Source organism: Spea bombifrons, chromosome 2 (assembly GCF_027358695.1).
Source record: "Spea bombifrons isolate aSpeBom1 chromosome 2, aSpeBom1.2.pri, whole genome shotgun sequence".
Taxonomy (NCBI): domain Eukaryota; kingdom Metazoa; phylum Chordata; class Amphibia; order Anura; family Pelobatidae; genus Spea; species Spea bombifrons.
In genome coordinates this window covers 61832551-61853581 of record NC_071088.1, presented here as the reverse complement: position 1 = coordinate 61853581, position 21031 = coordinate 61832551, and the positions used below count along the sequence as shown (strand labels likewise).

The 21031-nt window shown below is 40.6% G+C and overlaps 1 protein-coding gene across 1 annotated transcript in view; it reads left to right on the top strand.

Moving 5' to 3' along the window:
* The window catches only part of RPS6KA1 (ribosomal protein S6 kinase A1), a 38177-nt gene extending 21083 nt beyond the window's left edge, over window positions 1-17094 (top strand). Inside the window, exons 3-22 of the mRNA XM_053454474.1 lie at window positions 7562-7678; window positions 8276-8357; window positions 9113-9193; window positions 9412-9491; window positions 9572-9678; window positions 10068-10105; window positions 11009-11151; window positions 11524-11594; window positions 11715-11803; window positions 11913-11977; window positions 12269-12371; window positions 12477-12604; window positions 12890-13012; window positions 13488-13577; window positions 13925-14083; window positions 14322-14483; window positions 14640-14716; window positions 14995-15112; window positions 15199-15336; window positions 16155-17094. Coding sequence (XP_053310449.1) covers window positions 7562-7678; window positions 8276-8357; window positions 9113-9193; window positions 9412-9491; window positions 9572-9678; window positions 10068-10105; window positions 11009-11151; window positions 11524-11594; window positions 11715-11803; window positions 11913-11977; window positions 12269-12371; window positions 12477-12604; window positions 12890-13012; window positions 13488-13577; window positions 13925-14083; window positions 14322-14483; window positions 14640-14716; window positions 14995-15112; window positions 15199-15336; window positions 16155-16277 — 2094 coding nt within the window. The 3' untranslated portion in view covers window positions 16278-17094. The remainder of the gene's footprint in view (window positions 1-7561; window positions 7679-8275; window positions 8358-9112; window positions 9194-9411; window positions 9492-9571; window positions 9679-10067; window positions 10106-11008; window positions 11152-11523; window positions 11595-11714; window positions 11804-11912; window positions 11978-12268; window positions 12372-12476; window positions 12605-12889; window positions 13013-13487; window positions 13578-13924; window positions 14084-14321; window positions 14484-14639; window positions 14717-14994; window positions 15113-15198; window positions 15337-16154) is intronic.
* Window positions 17095-21031: the final 3937 nt, after the last annotated feature.

The window sequence follows — 21031 nt, the reverse complement described above, 5'->3', positions numbered from 1 at the left end:
AACAGCACTTGTTTTATCTCTGAGCAACCAGTGCCTCCTAGTAGCTGTTCATTTAAAATTAGTGTAGTACAAGGCAATTTGAGATTCCCAGTCCAGTCAGCCTGTGGGGCCTTGTTTTTAAAACCCCAGAAGCCCTGTATAAAAATATATTGTAACATATTTTTTCTCAGTTGATCAAGGGGCTTTTCAAAACAAGGAGAAATAATTTAAAATTTTGACAACCTGCTCCTAATGGTGCCACATTGATTTATAAGTAACCAGTTGTTTTTTTTTAAATATTTGAGAAGGAACAAGCCAAGAATTCATGTTATTTAGAAACTAAATTCTACCTTTAAAAATAGCTTTGGCTGAATAAACCTGTTTTGTGGTTGACTACAGTTTAAGTCTTGTATTCACAGTTGCCCTATGCCTATCACACTCATTCCTACACCTATACCTACAGTATGAAATGAATGTAATTGGTATTAGAACATCCATTTGAGCAACATTTTTGAAGGGAGAGTTTTCTCCCCCTGACAGCCCTCTAAAGAAGATTGCATGCTAAAGTACCGTATTTGCTTGATTATAAGACGACCCCCCAGAATTTGAAGACTACCCTAAAGGAAAAAAAAAATTAAGTAAATATTAATTAACATGTTTAATAAAAACTATGATTAAGAAAAAATGCAATTTTTGGTTTTATTTCCATTTATTTGCCAACCTGCCCCCCCAGTTATGCACATCTGCCACACGGCTTGCTACTCTGCCCCCGAGATATGCCTTATACCCTCCTATATGCCACTCTGCCTCCCCAGAAATGCCTTATACCCCCTATATGCCACTTTGCCCCCACAGAAATGCCTTATACCCCCTATATGCCACTCTGCCCCAGATATACCTTTATACCCCCCTATATGCCACTCTGCCCCCCTGATATGCCTTATCCCCCCCCTCATATGCCCCCCCAACCGATTCATCCCTAGACTGGTCCCTCGTACTTTACACCCCCTGGTGTCTAGACAACCTCCACTCGTACCCGGGACTTCCGCCGGGGCTTCTATGACTGAGCACCGGAAGGTCATGTGATGCCGGCGCTCTGTCATAGAAGCCCGGCGGAAGTGTCAGGTAGCAGTGGAGGTTGTCTGCGCGTTGAGCAGGCGTTCCCCGGCTGTCAGAGAGGAGAATCCAGGTCCCCTGCGGCACTGCGGGGTATCCTCCTGTCTGGCAGCCGGTGAACGATGCGCGTAGACAACATCCGCTGCTGCTGATTTGAGGCTTGATTTATAAGAGGCTCTGAAAAAAACCTTGTCTTATGATCAAGCAAATACGGTATTCTGTGAGTATTTTATTGTGTATTCTTTAAAAACAGGGAGGAGTACTTATCTGGGGTAAAAAGCACAGCCCTGTCGCTGCTCTCCTCCTCAGTGGTCCAATGGTTTATGCCACAAATTGGCCAATTAAAGCAAATAGTCAATGGCGGGAAAAGAGTGTCCATTGAAATCAATGGGAGTGCTTTCCTCACATGTCCGCGGATGTCTAAACAGACAGCATTTGCCAAGCCAGCGCTATAGCGTAAGTGTATATAGAATGCATAAGGGGATATTCGCCGTAACCCCCCCATGCATTTGCTTTTCCATTTGCTACTAAAAGGCACCATGCAGATAATGAGACTGTTGCATAATAACCATAAAAAGATATTTTAACCCCATTTTGCCTTATTTTTCATTGATTCTTTATAAATGTGTACTTAAAACCTTGTTAATGGTAAGGGGAAAGATTGGACAAATTACATGATCCTGATGAAAAAGGCTCACATTTTATACCTTCCTTATAATTTTTTGTCATTTCATATTGATTTCTTCTTCTTTCATCACTACCTGGTAGAAAACTAGTTTATTAATCTCTGTCTAAATCCAAACCATTTAAGTGAGTTTATCCACCCATGATCAGAGGTATCACAAGTTGATCAAATACACTTCACCAAAACATAGAATACTGCTGTTTGCTTCTGTTTTCAACACTAATCATGTCTTGCATCCACGGAATGATCATGACAATATCTGAACCCCATCCAGTGATATTTGAAGAATAGTCTGTAGTAACTGCACAGTGGTTAATTAGATGCCCTACAGAATACATATTTCAAGGTTTACTTGGGATCACAAACTCCCTGTGGTGTTGGTGGGCTGGATATTCCTTAATGAGATAGTTTAGTGAGGATTGCCTTTTTTGCATTGCACATGTACAACCCAACTGCCAATAAATACAACACCTTTCCTCTGTTAAAACTACGAGATCTATCTGATGGTATATTGCTGCCTGCAGCAGAACCTCCCTGTACAAAATATCATGCGGCGTACCAGTCCAGTGTCATATTGTGGCAAAGGAGGTGCACCAACATCACTCTTTACCTGCCTAACATGAACTATGCTGTGTATAGTCAGCTGTCATCGGGCTTTGCATTGTTTTGTCTTGTCCATGTAGTTACATTGGACTGTCCAGCATATGAGGAGTTAACACATAGTTGATGTCTTTCTCTGCCTCACAACGCTGACCTTGATGGTGAATGTACCAGTCACTACGTGTTTGTGTAGAAAGGTTTGCCTTCCACGCCCAGAGTTACCAGAATGCGTTGGATACCTGGCAGCAAACAGTGTAAGGAGTGGATGCAGCTACGCATGGTCTGCCTGGGGCGGCAAAGTGCGCTCTGCTTGCAGAACCTTCTCCTCTGACGTCTATAAACAGAGGATATTTCTGACAGGACACGTTCCAGACTCCTGAAAATTCTTTCTTCCCCCAACTTCTTTCTGTCTAGTGTCAAGGAGCTTTAATGCCTGGGGAGCTGCTTACTTGGATGGTTGGTGTAGGGTGGAGCCCTAATATCGCCGTACATTCCTTATCAGTTAGTTCCTTACTTGGTTTGACCAGCCTATGGTGGGGGCATTGGTCAACCACCTTGAGCCCCATGTCAGGTTTAAAGCTAATAATTTCCACCTAGGTTATAAACAGTTTAACTATGGCTTGTCCTAAGCAGTGCTTATCTTTGCCTCCACATCTGACGCTCTTCTGATGCTGGTTAGCAAGTATGGGCCTGGCAGACATTTGACGGCTGGTGAGGGGAACTGGATTCCTCGGTACAGCTTGCAGCCTTTTTTTTTCTTCTAGCAGGCACAATATTGATTTCTGTATGACTTACACAGATCTCCAGGGTCTGATGCTGGGTTCAATAATGGCCTAATGAACTAATTTCAAAACAGTGACAGCATCTGGAGAAAAATATGATTTGAGCTGATGTTTATTTACCATTTCTAACCAAATAACCATAGAAACATATTTCATAAAAAAATTGTACTATGCTTTCGCCGTCTTATATTCCTGTGTGCTGAAAAAAACAAACAATAAATATATGGCTATGCTGGGATGTTTTATATAACATTTATTTAAGATCGGCCTGGAATATGCTTGGCCTTGTAAATACTGTATTCCATTTTGTTGAAAAGCTCTCCATACAGAATGTTTTAAGTGGTAATTTAACTCAAGCACCTCTGTACCTCCAACCTACAGATTGACCTGTTCAAGCAACGTTTTTCGTCCTTTTATTCTTAAACAAATGGAATCACCATCTTTTTTTTCTTCTAAATAAAATGAATACGTTGCCGCTCTTTTGACCTTTTACCCATACTTTGCTTCTGATGTAGATAATAAATAATTGATCAAGGGCCCTAGTCTCTCAAAGTAATAGAGTACAGTGTACACCAAGTCTCTGACTGACTTTTCCAGGTAACCACACCCATTAAATAACCATAGGGAAATTGAACCCTGTAGGCTAAAAAGCCACTTCAAGTAACATTAACCAGCCCCTGGGTTGTTGGTGTGCCAAAAACATGCATGTTATGTGTCCACCTGCTGGAGAGAAAGATGCACTTCATTCTATATTACATGTAAGATTTATTGTGTGTAATTCCTCCTATGCAGTAAAATGTGGATGAGCCACTAGTTTTAGTGACCTCAGGAAACAAATCTCGTCACAGGAAATATGTAATGTGGACCCCTTTGGCACACTTATTTACTTTATTAGGGTAATAATAGTGGAACACCAGTCACCCATAGTGGGATTACACAGAGTTTAGATTCTGATGGTCTTCCCCTCGAAGTGTCTTGTTGACAGGGAACAGAAGCTAGAAAAGAATGTTACCGTAGATGTCTCCACAGAAGTTCATCTCCTCCCCTCCTTAGACCCTGTGCTACTTATGAGCAGTTTATTAGGTTTACCTAATCATTTTGTTTTAATAATATAAAGACTTGTGGCACAGAGGTCAATCAACTTACAATAAGTAGGCCCTATAAAATATAGTCCTGATGTGTGTGTGTGTGTGGTTATTTATTTTTAACCCTTTAAGGACAATGGGCGGTCCCTAAGCCCATTGAAAACAATGCATTTACGGGCTTTGTCATTAAGGGGTTAATAAAGCGGGAGTCTAAAAGGCACCCCGATTTCATCACCCAGTAGAGCTTTGATGTCTTTTCGGCTATCTGTGAGTGATGGAGCCCCTCTCTCACAATAGCTTAGGTCCTTCCCTTATTAAAGGGGAAATTGCAATATTTCCTCTTGGTTTCGCTGCTATCTCTTTCCCTCTGTGAAGAAATTCATAGCCATATTCTGTCCGTAGAGATAGCTAGCGATGCATTGTTTGCTGCCTGGCACCTAGAAAATAGAATAGGTGTGTGATGCTACCCGGCCTCCATAAAAGATGTTGAAGCAGATTTTCCATCCCAAGACGAGGATCAAAAAGGCAAGTTCATATTTTTTGCGCTGTGTTTTATGTATTTGTCCATAAATTCACAGGTACAGTTTTTAGTCCTTCACGTAAAAAAAAATATATATATATATATATATATATATATATATATATATATATATATATATATAAAAAAGACTGGGTACAGAGAGTTTTCTTTTTTTATAGCAAGAGGCTTGTTATCCTCAAAGCATATTTTCATTTGCATTTTTGTTCATAGTATCACAAACTATAATTTACCGGCTTGTTGTAAAAGTGAACATGCATATTAACTTGGCAACAACTATGCCACCATATTAAAGAAAAAGGAGAGACCATTAGTTGCTTGTATTTAATGCTACAGGATAGATAATGGTTTGTAGTACTTCAGTGGAAGAAAAAAAGAGGAAGTGTTCTTGTGTCCATCCAACATCTGTGTACTTTGAACATTCTTACATCATTCTAGTTAACTATGAAGCAAGAGAATATTTTTTCTATTTTCTATTCTCCAGTCCCACACGTGATCTTTCTCTCTTTCCTTTCTTGGCTATTTTGTATTTGTTAGGTTGCAGATTTTGGGATGATCAATGACAACGCAGGGGATTTTAAACAAATAGCAAAACAACGCAGGGGATTTTGAGCTTCTCCCACACGATCATGGTTAAGGTGGGAGTGTGCACAGCGCTGAAGGTGGTGTTATTTTGGTTAACAATGTATTCCGGTACTACAGCAAAGGTGGAGGAAGTTTTGGTTATACTGAGTTTTTTAGCTTTCTCGGAAGCTGCTTTCAGTTTCTGAAGATGAGAAGCAGCTAGAAGTGGGGAGGGGGGCATACAGTGGTACAAGGGGCTTCAGCAGCTTTTCTACTTTATGCCTTCATTAAGCCCAATGGAGAAGGAGTTCAGGATTCCAAGATTATGGACTCTATTTTCGATATTTGTCCAAAAAAAGCCCAAGGACAAGTCTTTATGCCCTTCAATCCCAGACAGAGGGCACTTAACCTGCCAGGTTAGTAGCCTATATAGAGAATGATGGTTGTGGTTGGTGTTTTAATACATTTGTTAGCATGCTGGGAGAAAGGTCTGATAAACTCTGACGCAGAAAGATTTTCTTTTTGGTTTATCGTAAGTTAGGTGCCTGATCACTTCCTGTGTCTTTTTGAGAGGCCCCGATGAGTCTTCATGATTAAAATAACTATGATACTACCTAATTGTCTACTATTTAAGTTTCTGTGCAATGGACAGGCTAATACACAGACTGTTATGCATATTTACACTGACCCCACATGCTTTTCTTTCCTATGGATACTAAAGTGAAATAAAAGTTGTAGAGGAAACCTAAAACAATATGACGCATTGGGTAGATATAATAATAATAATGTAAGTGGCATTAAGATCTTATGAAAGTGCCCTTCTATACCGTGTCTGTTATTTGTCATTGTCTATAGAACTCGCTGTATAGCACCTAAGAATCTCGTGGCAGTACAGAAAAATGGTAATAATATGTTGACCTTTTAGATGGCAAGGTTTGTCTACTTTTCTGTTTCCTCTTTATGGATGGACACATGTTTCTATTAAGACTTTATAGTTGTCTGTGAATAGCAAAAGAACCAATCTTTAACTTTGGGCAATACTTATGAGGCTCGCTACTCTAGGCCTGACCCTGCCGCCCCCCACCCTAGTATGTACCTCTAGGAGTGACTGTGCATCTTCTGTTAAGAAAACTGGGGAATGATGTTAAGCCTTGCTGCTCCCCTCTCTGAAGGACATGGGGAAAGAGTGCCACTGAGGCTATGCCAGCAAGGCTCAGAACTAAAATGTTCAAATGGGCTGCCTAAAAGTGAAATCTCTGATGGCTTGAACTGGGCCTTTATTTTCCTTTTCCAGCAGGAACCACAACTTGATACACCAAGCATCATAGGAATAGTTCCACAACAACTAATGGTTGTGTATGTAAATGCAAAAAAATAAGTATTTGTGGTCGTTTTTATTGGACTTATGGTATGGATAAGTACACCTAATGATCGTATGTAGAAGTCAACAGTGTTCTGCTAATTCCATAGCTGTAGAGTCCCCAACTGATGGGTTTGGGAGGCGTCTGGAGAACGTTGCCTGCCTTGCTGCGTTGTGCCAACTGTAACGTTTGGTGGAGGAGGGATAATGGGGCTGTTTTTCATGGTTTGGGCTTGGCCCCTTACTTCCAGTGAAGATAAATTTGTGATGCTTCAGCCTACCAAGACATTTTGGACAATGCTATGCTTCCACTTTTGTGGCAACAGTTTGGGGAATGGGCTTTTCTATTCCAGCACGACTGCCCCAGTGTCCATAAAGAAGTGGCTGGATGAGTTTGGTGTGGAAGAACATGACTGGCTGCACAGATCCCTGACTTCAACCCTATCAAACACCTTCAGGATGAACTGGAATGGAGGGTGTGAGCCAGGCATTCTTGTCCAACATCAGTGCCTGACCTCACAAAAGTGGGGACCAACTACATATTAATTTGGAATGCAATGTCATAAAAGTCCCTGTTGGTGTAATGGTCAGGTGTCCCAATACTGTTGTCCATATAGTGCGTGTGTGCGTGAAATGTATAATATAATAATAAGGGTACACATACTTAGATTTTGGAACATATATAAGATATTGTTTTGGAAGGATAGGCAAGTGATTAAACATACTATTGTGCACATTTTTGAGTAAGCTGATCGGTTTTTGTAAGTGTTGCATCACGCCATACTTTCTTGCTGTATTGATGATATGTGAACTCACACAGCTGAAATTCTGGTTGTTCTCTTGCTTTGTTAGGATGAGATGATGGTAAAGGAGATCTCTATCACACATCTTGTAAAAGAAGGCTCTGAGAAGGCTGACCCTTCACACTTTGTCCTGCTAAAAGTGTTAGGTCAGGGATCCTTTGGGAAGGTAAGTTAATGAGCTTGCAATTTCTTGAGCTTCCATGTAAGCATCAATTGTTGCATGGTGTAAAGTCACACCGCTGCCTCTATCATAACAGCTTTTCTTTGCTTTTGCCTCTGCTCACACATCTCGCTCTGACCCTTTACCATGTAGACTTCTGTTACTGCAGTGAATGGCTAAATTTCCCTTAAGGTCTATATTTACTTATTCACCAAACCTCCCCTGATGCAGAATCTTGCCCGTTTCTTAACTGACATTGCAGTCTTTACTGCCCCCTCCCCAGCAAATAGTCACGCACCTTGAGCCCTTTTGTTTATTGATGTTAAGATGACACTTATGCTCAGTCTCTTTCCTTTTTTATGCTACTGATGTGTTGCCCCCTAATACCGCTGAGTGTCTTGTTCTGAGGTGCACAACTCAAGTCCTTGAGCGTAACATACAGACCACGTTTGTGGACTTCCTAGTTTGAGCACAGGCGTCGCAATTAAAATGGAGTCTACTAATTGTTTTCAGGCACGGATGCAAAGACTGGAGTTGTGCAGCCTTGGTATTGATCATAGCCAGCGGCAAGGTTTTGTTTTATTGGTTGTTTTTTACATGTAGGTTTTCCTGGTCCGCAAGATCACCCCTCCTGACGATAACCAACTATACGCAATGAAAGTACTTAAAAAGGCTACGCTGAAAGGTGAGGCACTTGTGTGGATCAAAGTTGCATGTTATTGGCATAATAGTCAGAGTCTTCATGGTTCCAGTGGTTTCAGTGCCATGTTTAAAGTCACTGAACTCTTCAGTAAGTCCCGTTCTATAGTCAATGTTTGTCTACGGAGATGGCATGTTTTTGTGCCCGATTTTATATGCCTGTTAGCAATGGGTATGGCCAGGAGCGACCACATGCTTTTGTATAATGTGTTTATTTTGTATTATGTGTATATATATAATGTATATATTTTGTGGAATTCATAGTTCTTAACACCAGTTAATGGTAAAATGCAAATTTTTTTTATTAAGAATTAGTTACCAATGAAAATAGTACATGGATTTAGCATGTTGTAAATTGTATCTTGGCCACCTTAATGCTAATTGTTATTCAAATAAATGTAAAGATTCAACCGCACAAATGAAAAAGGGCTGGTGACAGACAGACATTTTATACAAATTGTGTTTTAATTTCTTTTCTCTCTAGTCTCTTTAAACCTGAAAGCTGGCTTAGTTTAAATTCAGCTGTGAAAGTGAGGCTAAGAACTGTGTGGGAGTGCTGAACAATTTACCATATACATAAGAGTAAATAATTGGCTTTTGAATCATACCAAGGATTCAATAGGCTCTGCCATTTACAGCAGTTAATAAAACCAATATACCAAGCATGTCTTAATGGCTTACACAAGTTTTTTTTAATATTGGTTTTAGTTTATTTTTAATGCATTTTTTTTTTTTTTTTAGTACGTGACAGAGTGAGGACCAAGATGGAGCGTGATATACTAGCTGATGTGAATCACCCTTTTGTGGTGAAACTACATTATGGTAAGGGATAAGCAGGGTTGGATTGGGACCACCCAAGACTTTTGTCAGGTCCAAAAGGACCAAGGCTAGAGCTTTGGGAGTGGTCGCTGCACACGCTGTATATAATATATATATATATATATATATATATATATATATAATTATAGATAGATGTGGGAGTCCAAAATGTTTAAGTCCGACATCTGTGTGAGTATTGTATTCATGTAACGTTCTTTCAGCTTTTCAGACAGAGGGGAAACTTTACCTGATCCTCGACTTTTTGCGCGGAGGAGACCTTTTTACCCGTCTTTCCAAAGAGGTTAGTCTCAATTTTATTATTTTGTTTTTGGCCCAGCTGTTGCCCAGTATCTTCCCTCAATGGATCAATTCTTATTTCAGGTGATGTTTACAGAGGAGGATGTTAAGTTCTACTTGGCTGAGTTAGCTCTTGGTCTTGATCATCTGCACAGCCTGGGAATCATCTACCGTGATCTGAAACCAGAGAAGTATGTCACATGGACTTTTTTGTATTGTGGCAGTTACGGGGGAATCTACATTACATAGCCAATGTACTTATTAGTGAGATTAAAATAAAAGTATCCATGTTGTGCAATGCATTTCACACATCTTAATTATAATTTTGGCAAGTGTACCCGCTACTGTATAATGTCAAAAAGCATTTTAATTATGAGCTTGTAGGATAATCACCACTGCTGATAATGGAAATTAAGAATTTTAGGGTTAAGAAGGAGACTTTATATAATTAAGTGAATTAGCTTGAAATCAGAAATGAGGAAAAAATAAGCTTTTTAGAATATGCAATATATTTATAGAATAGCCTCTTATTTAAATGATACGGGCCACATGAATAATTTGTCCGTCTCCATTCTTGCAGCATTTTACTGGATGAAGAGGGTCATATAAAATTGACTGGTATGTTTTTGACTCTAGTATATCATTTGTTTTCTCCTAATGTACCCCAGTACTCCTACTAACTGCTGATTCTCATCCCAAAAAAGGGTACACTGAAAGCTTTGTGTGTGTCTTTGTGTGTTTACATATACTATTTGAATAAAGCTCATACCAAGGTTACAGTTACTAAACCAGGTTTAGTTAGAGAAGGTTTTAATGCATTTCCCACCTCCAACCCCACCAATGAAAATCTTAACTGTAGTTAATTGGGTTTAGCCACCAAAACATGTTTTGCTGGAAGGTGAACTAATGTGTTAAAGGGACAGTTTAATGTCCCTGACACTCCATAAAAAAATGCATTATAAAGTACTTTCATATGCATGCTTCAAAAGGGAAAAAAACATAAAAACCTATTTTCTTTATCTGAGTATATATTTTTATATTTAAGACCTCAACTGACTTGACCCTGTTCCTTTTCTATGGTCCATCATGTCTGCAGCTTTTACCCTGCTTTTAAGGCATTTTTTGGCGGCAGTGCTGTCAGCTTTTTATGAATATATTTTGTGTATTTCCCCAACTTGTATTAGCGGGGTATGTCTGTATATATTACATCTCCTGCAAGCAAAATGGCAGAGGGAGGAGAAAATGCAAATCCCCCCTTGCATTTGAAAAATCAACACAAAAATGTAAAGGGCACCACGCAGCTATCTTATGGATTCCTTTAACGCAGGGAGAGGTTTATATCCGGTAACAAATGTAATTATATATTGATGCACAGCCGGCTCAAGCCTTCCGGCATGAGATACTCTCTGAGATTGGCCCTCATCTCTTCAGCAAATACTTTCCTTTCTAGTTTTCTCTTCTTCCTTGTATATAGAAGCATTTCCCTTATACCTACCTAGTCACTCATGTTTCTTTTGACAGATTTTGGGCTTAGTAAGGAGGCGATTGACCATGAGAAAAAGGCCTATTCGTTCTGTGGGACAGTGGAATACATGGCTCCAGAGGTTGTGAACCGGCAAGGCCACACACACAGTGCAGATTGGTGGTCTTATGGTGTGCTCATGGTAATTAACTTTTGTTTTTTTGCCATCATGTTAATTAGAATAAAAGACAATTTAATCTGGTTGAGTAATGGGTTGTCTAAATTACTACTTTGGCAATGGTTAACTTTAGCTTAGAGAGTCAATACAATTAACTTCTTGTATTAGAAGTTCCTAGGGACTGGTCATTTTGTAATACACTTTGGAGTCATGGAGTAAAGAAGTCTCATTTCAATTCTCCAAAGTCAATTTAATGAATACATTGAGTCTACTGTCAACAAATTACATCCAGTATAGTCTGTTGCTGGTGTTGTGACTTTGACCCCATTGATTCAGACTTAACCCTAAAAAAATGGCTTGGTATCCCTGGTCACATCTTTGTCTTGTGTTTCGCAGTTTGAGATGCTTACTGGCTCCCTGCCATTCCAAGGAAAAGACCGCAAGGAAACCATGACTCTAATATTGAAGTAGGTCACACACTGCTATTCAGTTATAACTATGGCAGACCTGCAATGCGTTCCAACGGTTCTCTTGCTGTCATCTACTTTTTTCCCTCTGCCTACTGATGTGTATCTTCCCTTTTTCAGAGCCAAACTTGGAATGCCTCAGTTTCTCAGCAGTGAGGCGCAGGGTTTGTTACGCGCCCTCTTTAAGCGGAATCCTAGTAACCGCTTAGGTGAGCGACCTCATCACGTGTAACCCTGTAAATGATGTTTAATAAGCCCTGTATCTATCTCAACTTGACTGACTTATTTTGTGCTGTGCTGCTTTGTTTTTTTTATCAGCGTCAGGAGTAGAAGGTGCAGAGGAAATTAAACGTCACCCCTTTTTCTCCACGATTGATTGGAATGTGAGTTCTTTGGGTTTTTTCCGTTAGGTTTGCACATTGCTTTCAAATCTGTTCAGCAAAAGTTTTTAAGATATGTTTAACAATTGATATGCTTTATGCATCTGTACTAATCAGTGCAAGATTCACGTACTACAATATGGTGGAGATTTACAGCAACCCCAAAACTACTTGAATCCATGTTTTTTTGGTTTAATGCCAGGGTTACTTGAATGTAGGCTTAGGCCACAATATGAAAAATGTAGCTTTAAAAGTCTTTAGCTCCTCTTTTTACATTCTCCCTGTTCTTTTCAGAAACTCTACCGCAGAGAGATTAACCCACCTTTCAAGCCGGCCGTGGCACAGCCAGATGACACTTATTACTTTGACACGGAGTTCACATCACGGACACCAAAAGGTTGGTGTTTGAAAAGATCTATGAGGATTCTTTATAGGATTGACTAATGTCACAGGTCATATTATACATCAGAAGTATCAGTCAGTCCTGACTTTCTGCCCTCAGATTCTCCTGGGATACCGCCCAGTGCAGGAGCTCACCAGCTGTTCCGTGGATTCAGTTTTGTGGCCCCTGCGCTAACACAGGAAGATAGACGACTTGCGCAAACTCCTGCAACACTGTCTGTACCAAAGGTAATGTGGCCTTTCTAACGTTTGCATTGTCTTGCTTTTTTTCCCCTCACATTTTTATGCTTGTTCATAGTATGCTTCAATTGACCTCTGAGAACAGGAACACTATTTACCAAGAACGTTTTTCAGCTCTCTTGTAAAAGGTTTTGTGTTGCTCAAGACTGATTTTTCTCACTCCGCATCATCAGTGTCCTTCTTTGCGTATGCAGAGTGCTGGTATGCTTCTATATGTTTTACTGTCCCTTTAACATTAGTGTCACACTTAAGTTTTTTTTTTTTATTTCAAAGGTCTGCTCTAAGAGTGTTTCATTTAACGACGTGTACACAGTGCTAGAGACAATTGGTGTGGGTTCTTACTCTGTCTGCAAACGCTGTGTTCACAAAGGGACCAACATGGAGTATGCTGTAAAGGTGAGAAATTGTGAGATGAAATTTCTATGCATGGGCCCAGCTTTTCACCTATTCCATGCAATTTTGAGTTCCTTCATACAGTTTTATTTAGTGTTTTGGGTCTAAAATTGGAGGGGGAAACTGAAAATCAGCCCAACTTAAAACAGTGTTTGAAGACGCATACTGGGCAGCTTTTATATACCAGTCAGTCTGTCATGTATTATATTTTATTCTTCTATCTTGTGTCTTACCATAGACTTTTTTCCCTTTTTTTGTTACTACATAAACCTATAACTTTATGGCAAGTAACTTATCTTTTTTGTTATTGAAGGTTCTCACTCAAACATTTAATCATGTGACTCTTCCCCGCTATCATTACTTATTCTCGCTTATCCTATATATCCTAGCCCACGTTTTGCTGAATGTGCTGGTTCACTCGAGATATATCTTACGTAACTTATTTTCTTATTGTTTGTTGCCTTAACAAATTCTTCAGGTCATAGACAAGACCAAAAGAGATCCATCGGAGGAGATTGAAATCTTGAGGAGATATGGACAGCATCCTAACATTATCACACTGAAAGACGTGAGTGTCTGGTTTCCCCCATATTTATAATAAACAAATGTGTGGACATGAGACCCAGTATATGCAGCCAATATATTCATTATCAAGGCCTTGTGTATAGAGATTCTCTAGTGCCCAGTTTATGTGCAAAAGAGGAATTTTCTTTGTGATTGTAGTTGACACTAGATTAGGCACAACCTCTTGGTATGCTGTCAACAAAATGTTTCAAAACATAAAATCTCCTCGGTAGACTGTGTCATCCACTATGCTTGATACAGAAAATATATTTGTTGTTCCTAAGAGATGTGCAAGCCTGCAGAGAAGAGCAACACTTGACATCAGTTTTTATTTATTTGAAACAATGACAGGTGTATGAAGAAGGGGGCAGTGTCCACCTAGTGACAGAGCTCATGAGAGGGGGCGAGCTGCTGGACAGGATCCTGCGGCAGAAGTTCTTCTCTGAGAGGGAGGCCAGTGCTGTGCTTTTTACCATCTGCAAGACTGTAGAATATTTGCACTCCCAAGGGGTAATATACTATTCAATATACTATATACTATTCAAACACAGCACCATCCATCTAGGATGCACAAACACACACATCTTGGGTGTGTGTGTTTGTGTATCCTGTTCTCAAGAATTCCCTACCTGTTATTGTCTTTGTTAAATATTACACAGTCCCCAATAGTAACAGTACTACAGAATCTACTGATGCTGTATAAGTAAATGTAATTTGCGCCCCTTTTTGGCTTTTCTTGTCATTCCAGGTAGTTCACAGAGACCTGAAGCCCAGTAACATCCTCTATGTTGATGAGTCTGGTAACCCAGAGTCTATAAGGATATGTGACTTTGGATTTGCTAAGCAGCTACGAGCCGAGAATGGATTACTGATGACACCGTGTTATACAGCTAACTTTGTGGCCCCAGAGGTAATGGCTGAATGAGAGGAGGGATTGAGTGTTAGTGGAATGAATGTCTAAAGTTGTGGTGGGGTGGACAATGATCTCCAGGGACCTTTAAATGAGAAGCTTTGACTAATCTGCTCATGTAAACTATACTAAATTTGCTGAATATTGCTGCTGTAGGTATTGAAGAGACAAGGATATGATGAGGGCTGTGACATTTGGAGCCTAGGCATTCTTCTGTATACCATGCTGGCTGGGTGAGTGATATTATTATTATATGGATGGGAAGAAGTAGGATATTATGTTTACATTGGTATGTGTGTGAAATAAGTGTAACACTTTCTAGCAGATTTAAAGATTATTCTTCTGTTCAGAGCAAACCTGCCATTTCTACCTGACAGAATTTTGTTTTACAATAATCTCGAATTGTATAATAATTCTAGTGTCTGTAGCTAAAGCCAATGCTAAGCAAAAGTCTGAAGTACTATTTTTCCCCCCCAAAAAACTACTTCATCCTTCCCCATTCTACTTTTAGATATACTCCCTTTGCTAATGGTCCTGAAGACACTCCTGAGGAGATTCTGGCTCGTATTGGCGGAGGGAAGTTTACTCTGAGAGGGGGTAACTGGAACACGGTTTCTGATTCTGCAAAGGTAGGTGACTAAACAACATATATAATCTAGATATGTCTGAAAGACAATAGTGTCCTCACTGTGAAACACTCTTGCTTCCCGTACAGGACTTAGTGTCCCGCATGCTTCACGTGGATCCCCATCGCCGACTAACTGCGCGCCAGGTTCTGCAGCATGAATGGATTATAAGGAGAGATTCATTACCTCAGAGCCAGCTCAACCGGCAGGATGTACAGCTAGTTAAAGTATGTCATTCTGGGCTACCGATTAGGTTTAGAACACATTTTTTTCATGATTGTAAAGCATCACCCTGACTCTGAGGTCTTTTAGATTTTAAGGAAGTAGGCAAAGTGTTTAATGTGTATTTGTGTGTTTTTGGATGCTGTGCTCACTGTGGATAATCTGAAATAAGAAAACTTCAGGAATAGTTTTTTTTTTTGCTAGATAATGGTTAACTTGGCCTTCAACCCCTTTACTACCAATGACATACCAGAGGACCAATGATGTATTTCATTCCTGGAATTTCATTGGTAAACAAAAAAACAGTCCCACATGGCAAGAAGTCACTCTACAGCAGATCCCCTGCCATTTCATGACAGCCAATCACATGCACAGATACAGTCAGATGCTTGTAAGCGCTGCTTTGTCTCTGTTCTCTGCCTCTCTCCTTGTCATCTCCTTGTGATTGTGAGCTGAGTCAGACAGAAAACACTAAGAGAAAGGTAGGTCTAAATATATGTATATTTAGGGGTTGAAAAAAATAAAATCCTAAAAAAATTGAAAACAAAACATAAATTAAAATTATATAAGAATATATATAATACACAAAAAAGCCGTACTTGTCCCAGGGGAAAAATAATAATTTATATATATATATTTGCGTGGGTTCATTAAATGAGAAAGCGGGAAATAATGGTTGAAGAAAGACATGGCAAAAACACAAAAATTGCTTTGGTCCTACAGCATAAAAAAGCCCTAGTACATTAAGAGAGTTTGATGATTTCTCCCACAAAAAACAGTTTTAAAGTATAATAATATTTCTTCTCTACATTTGTTTTTCCAGGGTGCTATGGCTGCCACATACTCTGCCTTAAACAGCTCCATGCCAACCCCACAGCTGCAGCCCATCAAATCCTCTATCCTTGCACAGCGACGAGTCAAGAAGCTGCCCTCTACCACACTCTAGCTGAGAACTTGGATTTTGTGGGTAGCTGGGGCATTCCTACCCTAAACAGTGGCTTGTAACGAGTCCTGGCCTTTACCGGCCTCTCCCCAGCCACTGCATTGTTTTGCCTTTCCCCATGGCCACACAATGCTGTTTCTCCTAACAGTCTGGGTAGAGACTGACACATGCTTAATTTGCTGCACTTTAAAGTGTAGTGGCAGAAGCATACAAGGGGCTGAGGTAGCCCATCACAGCAAGTTGGGGTTAAATGAATTAGGCAACATCATTACATCTACGCAAACTCTCCATTTTTTCTTCTTCTGGTGGATGGTTAATTCTAACAGTGCTTTGGCAAAAGGCCACAGCACGCCTGACCCCCTTTCTGTGGGTCTCAAAGATCTCCTATATTCAGTGCTATCTCAGGGCTGTCTGTTCTCCTACCCTCTTTGTGACTGGAGAGGACACCTTGCTTGTGACATGGAGTTCTGGGTTTTAGTAATTTGTTGTATATCTGTCTTGCCTTTGCTTTGTGCTACATGTACATAGATTCAAACACTCCGATCCCATTTTTTTTCACCCGTTTACCAGATGATCGTTGTAATACATATTTGGTGTCTTTGAACAAGGGCTTTCACCCACACTGTGATCAACAGGCTGTGAAGTTGTCGAACTCTGCCCCATACATGCCATATCACCCGTCGGACTCAAGACGGGCACCAAAACTTTTCCCGACTCTAGTCTGGTCCCCAAGGTGCAGCAGGGAAATTGTTGAAATCACTGGCTTTCTACAGGACTCCATCTTTTACTCGAATAACAATAAAAGCCATTGGAATACTAATTTGGTTTTGTGAGTCCTGCTTTTTGGAACATTAGGTACATTAGTTCTCATTTACAGGACAATCATTCTTTTCTACTGAGTGAACTGATCATTAAAAGCAAATTCAATTAAGAAATACTGATTTTAGTGTCAATGTAATGTTTATCATGCTTTATTAAATATACTAAAGTGACGGCTATGTTTGTGAGCTCACACTGAGGTTCAATACATCTCTGGTGATAGGTATGACTACACTGCATCTCCTTGGGACATTACTAACTGTGGAACTAATTTGCTCAGAGTTTGGTTTTTATTTTATTTTTTTCCATTAAATCTGTCCACCGTTTTTGTTTTTAGTTTTGTTACCACATGCAAATGTTTCATCCTGGAAATAATTAAATGCATTAAACAGGCATTATGTAGTTATTTGTTAAGGAATGTCATTTAGCAGGCCAACTATGTTAGTCAAATCCTAGTTATTGCCAGGACAGTATATTTCTAAAATAAGTCTTTATGCTGGGAACAATTACCGTATTGGCTCGAATATAGGCCGCACTTTTTTCCCCCACTTTAAGACTTTAAAGTGGGGGTGCGGCCTATATTCGGGGTCTAGTGCCCGACGCCCGGGACATGCAGTCCCGGGCGCCGGGCAGGCAGCGGGGTTAGGATACAGATCCCCCGCAGCGGTGCAGGGGACCTGCATCCTACTCTCGGATGTCCTCAGACAGCCTCCCCTGCCAGCACTTTCCACGGGGGGGGGGTGCCGGCACGGGAGGTTGTCTAAGCGCATCGTCTGGACGGTCACTGGCTGCAGCGATGCGGGTAAACAGCCTCCGGGTTGTTTACCCGCATCGCCGCAGCCGGTGACCGGCCACACGATGCGTTTTACCTCTGCCCCCAAGACTTACCGGAGCAGACTCCCGGGTGTCTTGCGGGGCGCCGGCGGGGGACATCTACGCAATATGCGTATACAACTTCCGGTTGTATACGCGTATTGCGTAGATGCCCCCCGCCGGCCCCGCAAGACACCCGGGAGTCTGCTCCGGTAAGTCGGGGGGGGGGAGGACAGTGGTAGCATCTCGGGGGGAGGAGGACAGTGGCAGCATATCTCGGGGAGGGAGGACAGTGGCAGTATATCTCGGGGAGGGAGGACAGTGGCAGTATATCTCGGGGAGGGAGGACAGTGGCAGTATATCTCGGGGAGGGAGGACAGTGGCGGTATATCTCGGGGAGGGAGGACAGTGGCAGTATATCTCGGGGGGGAGGACAGTGGTAGCATATCTAGGGGGGGAGACAGAGTGGCAGAATGTTTTTTTTTTTTTTTTTGGTGCTTTTTAAAGAAAAAAACTTTTTCTTTAAAAAAGCACCAAACTTTTAGGGTGCGGCCTATATACGGGGGCGGCCTATATCCGAGCCAATACGGTACTATCTTCGGCAGAAGAGGTGTAATGAATGTACATTTCATGTGTGTGTGTGTTCCAGCTGCAGATACAGCGGCTTGCAAAAATATTGACGCCCTTGGAATTTTTCCTATTTTGTCAAATTACAACCTGGAATTAACATGGATCTTTATTTGGATTTCATGAACATGGACACAATAGTCCAAAGTGGTGAAATGAAGAAAATTACTTCTATATTTTTAAAAAAAAAAAAACTCAAAAGTGGTGAATTCATATGTAATCCTTTGCTATGAACCCCCTAACTATGATCTGGTGTAACCCATTACCTTCAGAAGTGACATAATTAGTTAAAGTCCTCCTGGTGGCATTATCTCACCACTTAGGAAGGGGCACCACCAAGCAAGTGACACCATAAAGACCATTAAGCTCTCCAAACAGGTCAGGGACAAAGATGTGGAGAAGTACTGATCAGGGTTGGGTTATGAAAAAAAATCCAAAACTTGAACATCCCATGGAACATCATTAAATCCATTATTAAGAAATGGAAAGAATGTGGCAGCACAGCAAACCTGCCAAGAGAGGGACGCCCAACGAAACTCACGGGCCAGGCAAGGAAGGCATTAATCAGAAAGGCAACAAATAGACCATAGATAACTCTGAAGGGGTTGCAAAGCTTTCATCACCCCAAGAACATCATCCCCACAGTGAAGCATGGTGGTGGCAAATGATACAAACCCCAACAAATCTATTTTAATTCCAGGTTGTAATGCAACCAAATACTTTTGCAAGGCACTGTACACTGGCTTAAGAAGTCCTGTGCATGACTGTAGCACCTTTGGTCTTCTTGCTTAGCGTAATACAGCTTCACCTACTGCCACAGAAAGCTGTGATCTGGAGATACTTTTCATTTTTTTGGCACACCTTGCCCTGGAGGACTTTCTAGATGAAGCCTGTGTCCTCGACTCCTGTTTCTTCTTTTTCTGGACAGGAGTGCAGTGTTAGCAGTGCTTACTCCCCAACCAATAAAGGCAATCTAGTGCTAGCCCTGCCTCTCCACAAAGCCATTTCCCCAGCAATGGGATAGCTCGGGACAGCCTACCCTGGGAATTTTTAACAATTGTGTAATGGGGAACCTCTCTTCCTAGTTCCGCTAAAGAAAAAAACGAATCCTCAGGTACACTTAAGCCAATCACCGTAAAGTATTATATATTTGCGTTTGTATCTTCAAATACATTTTCTTTGCTTACGGTATCCTTTAATAGTGGTTTAAATATATATTTAAACATTTTTCCTCTTGTGTTGTCGCATTTCTCTCATTTCTCTTATCAAAGCGCTGTGAAGGTTCGGCTGGGCTTCTCAACAAAGATTTAATTAACGTTTACGTATCTATTCCCCAACAGTCATGTGTATCTAATAACCTAGTCACTTGGCAAACATTCCAGTTTCATAGAAATAATAGAAATACCCGTAGCTGAAAACAGTAGTGAACACCATTATAGGGAAGGCATTTTCTGCTTTTTTGGCAAAGAATATATTTGTGGCAGTAAGGACCAGAAGTTTATATATAGATCTTAAGGATTACATGTCAAGATCTCCATATAGTAGACCATGTTTTTGGGAAGTCTATTCCTTATTTGCTTCCACTACATATTTAAAATGTCTGTTTCCTTGGGAAGTGAACTGAGCCTGATACTTTGGATTGTGGTGTTCAGATTATTATAAATATACTATATATACAGTACCGTGCAAAGCTTTAGGAATGTGTTAAAAAGTAAAAATGCTTCAAAAAATAGTTTATAGCTCAGTTATATAATTTCACTAAATGTAAAGTGAGTGAACAGAAGAAAAAAATAAATCAAATTAATATTTGTCGTGACCAGCCTTTGTCTTTAAAACAGCATCTTGGCACAAAGTCAAGGATTTTATACCAAACAGGTGCTAATGATGATTAATATGTAGGTTGAAACACAATCATTAACTGAAACAGAAACAGTTATGTAGGAGGAATAAGACTGGGTGAGAAACAGCCAAATTCTCTAACAAGATGAGGTTGCTGAAGACAGTTTAATGTCAAAAGTCAGATGCTAAGGCAAGACTGACCACAGCAAGAACGCACAAGGTAGTTATACTGCATCAGCAAGGTCTCTCCCAGGCAGAAATTTCAAGGAAGACAAGCGTGTCTGCCAAGCTCTTTTGGAGAAGCACAAAGAAATTGGCAATGTTGGGTAGCGTAGATTCACTTCTCAACCATGGAAACTTGGTGTAGCAGATGAAAGACACAAAATGCTTACTTCCCTTTGCAATCTAAAGATTTCCAGTACCATCTGCTCAGCACTGAAACAGTGGAACCCTGGTACGCCCATCTACTGTCTGGTCAGAAGTGGTCTTTATGGAAAACATGCGCCAAAAAAATCCATACCTCAGATGTGGTAACAAGGGCAAGCAACTGAAATATTGAAAACACAGGAACTAGGGTGCAGGAAAATAGCATCTGGACTGATGAATCAAAATTTTAAATATCTGGGGGTAGCAGAAGGCAGTTTGCTCACTGAAGAGTG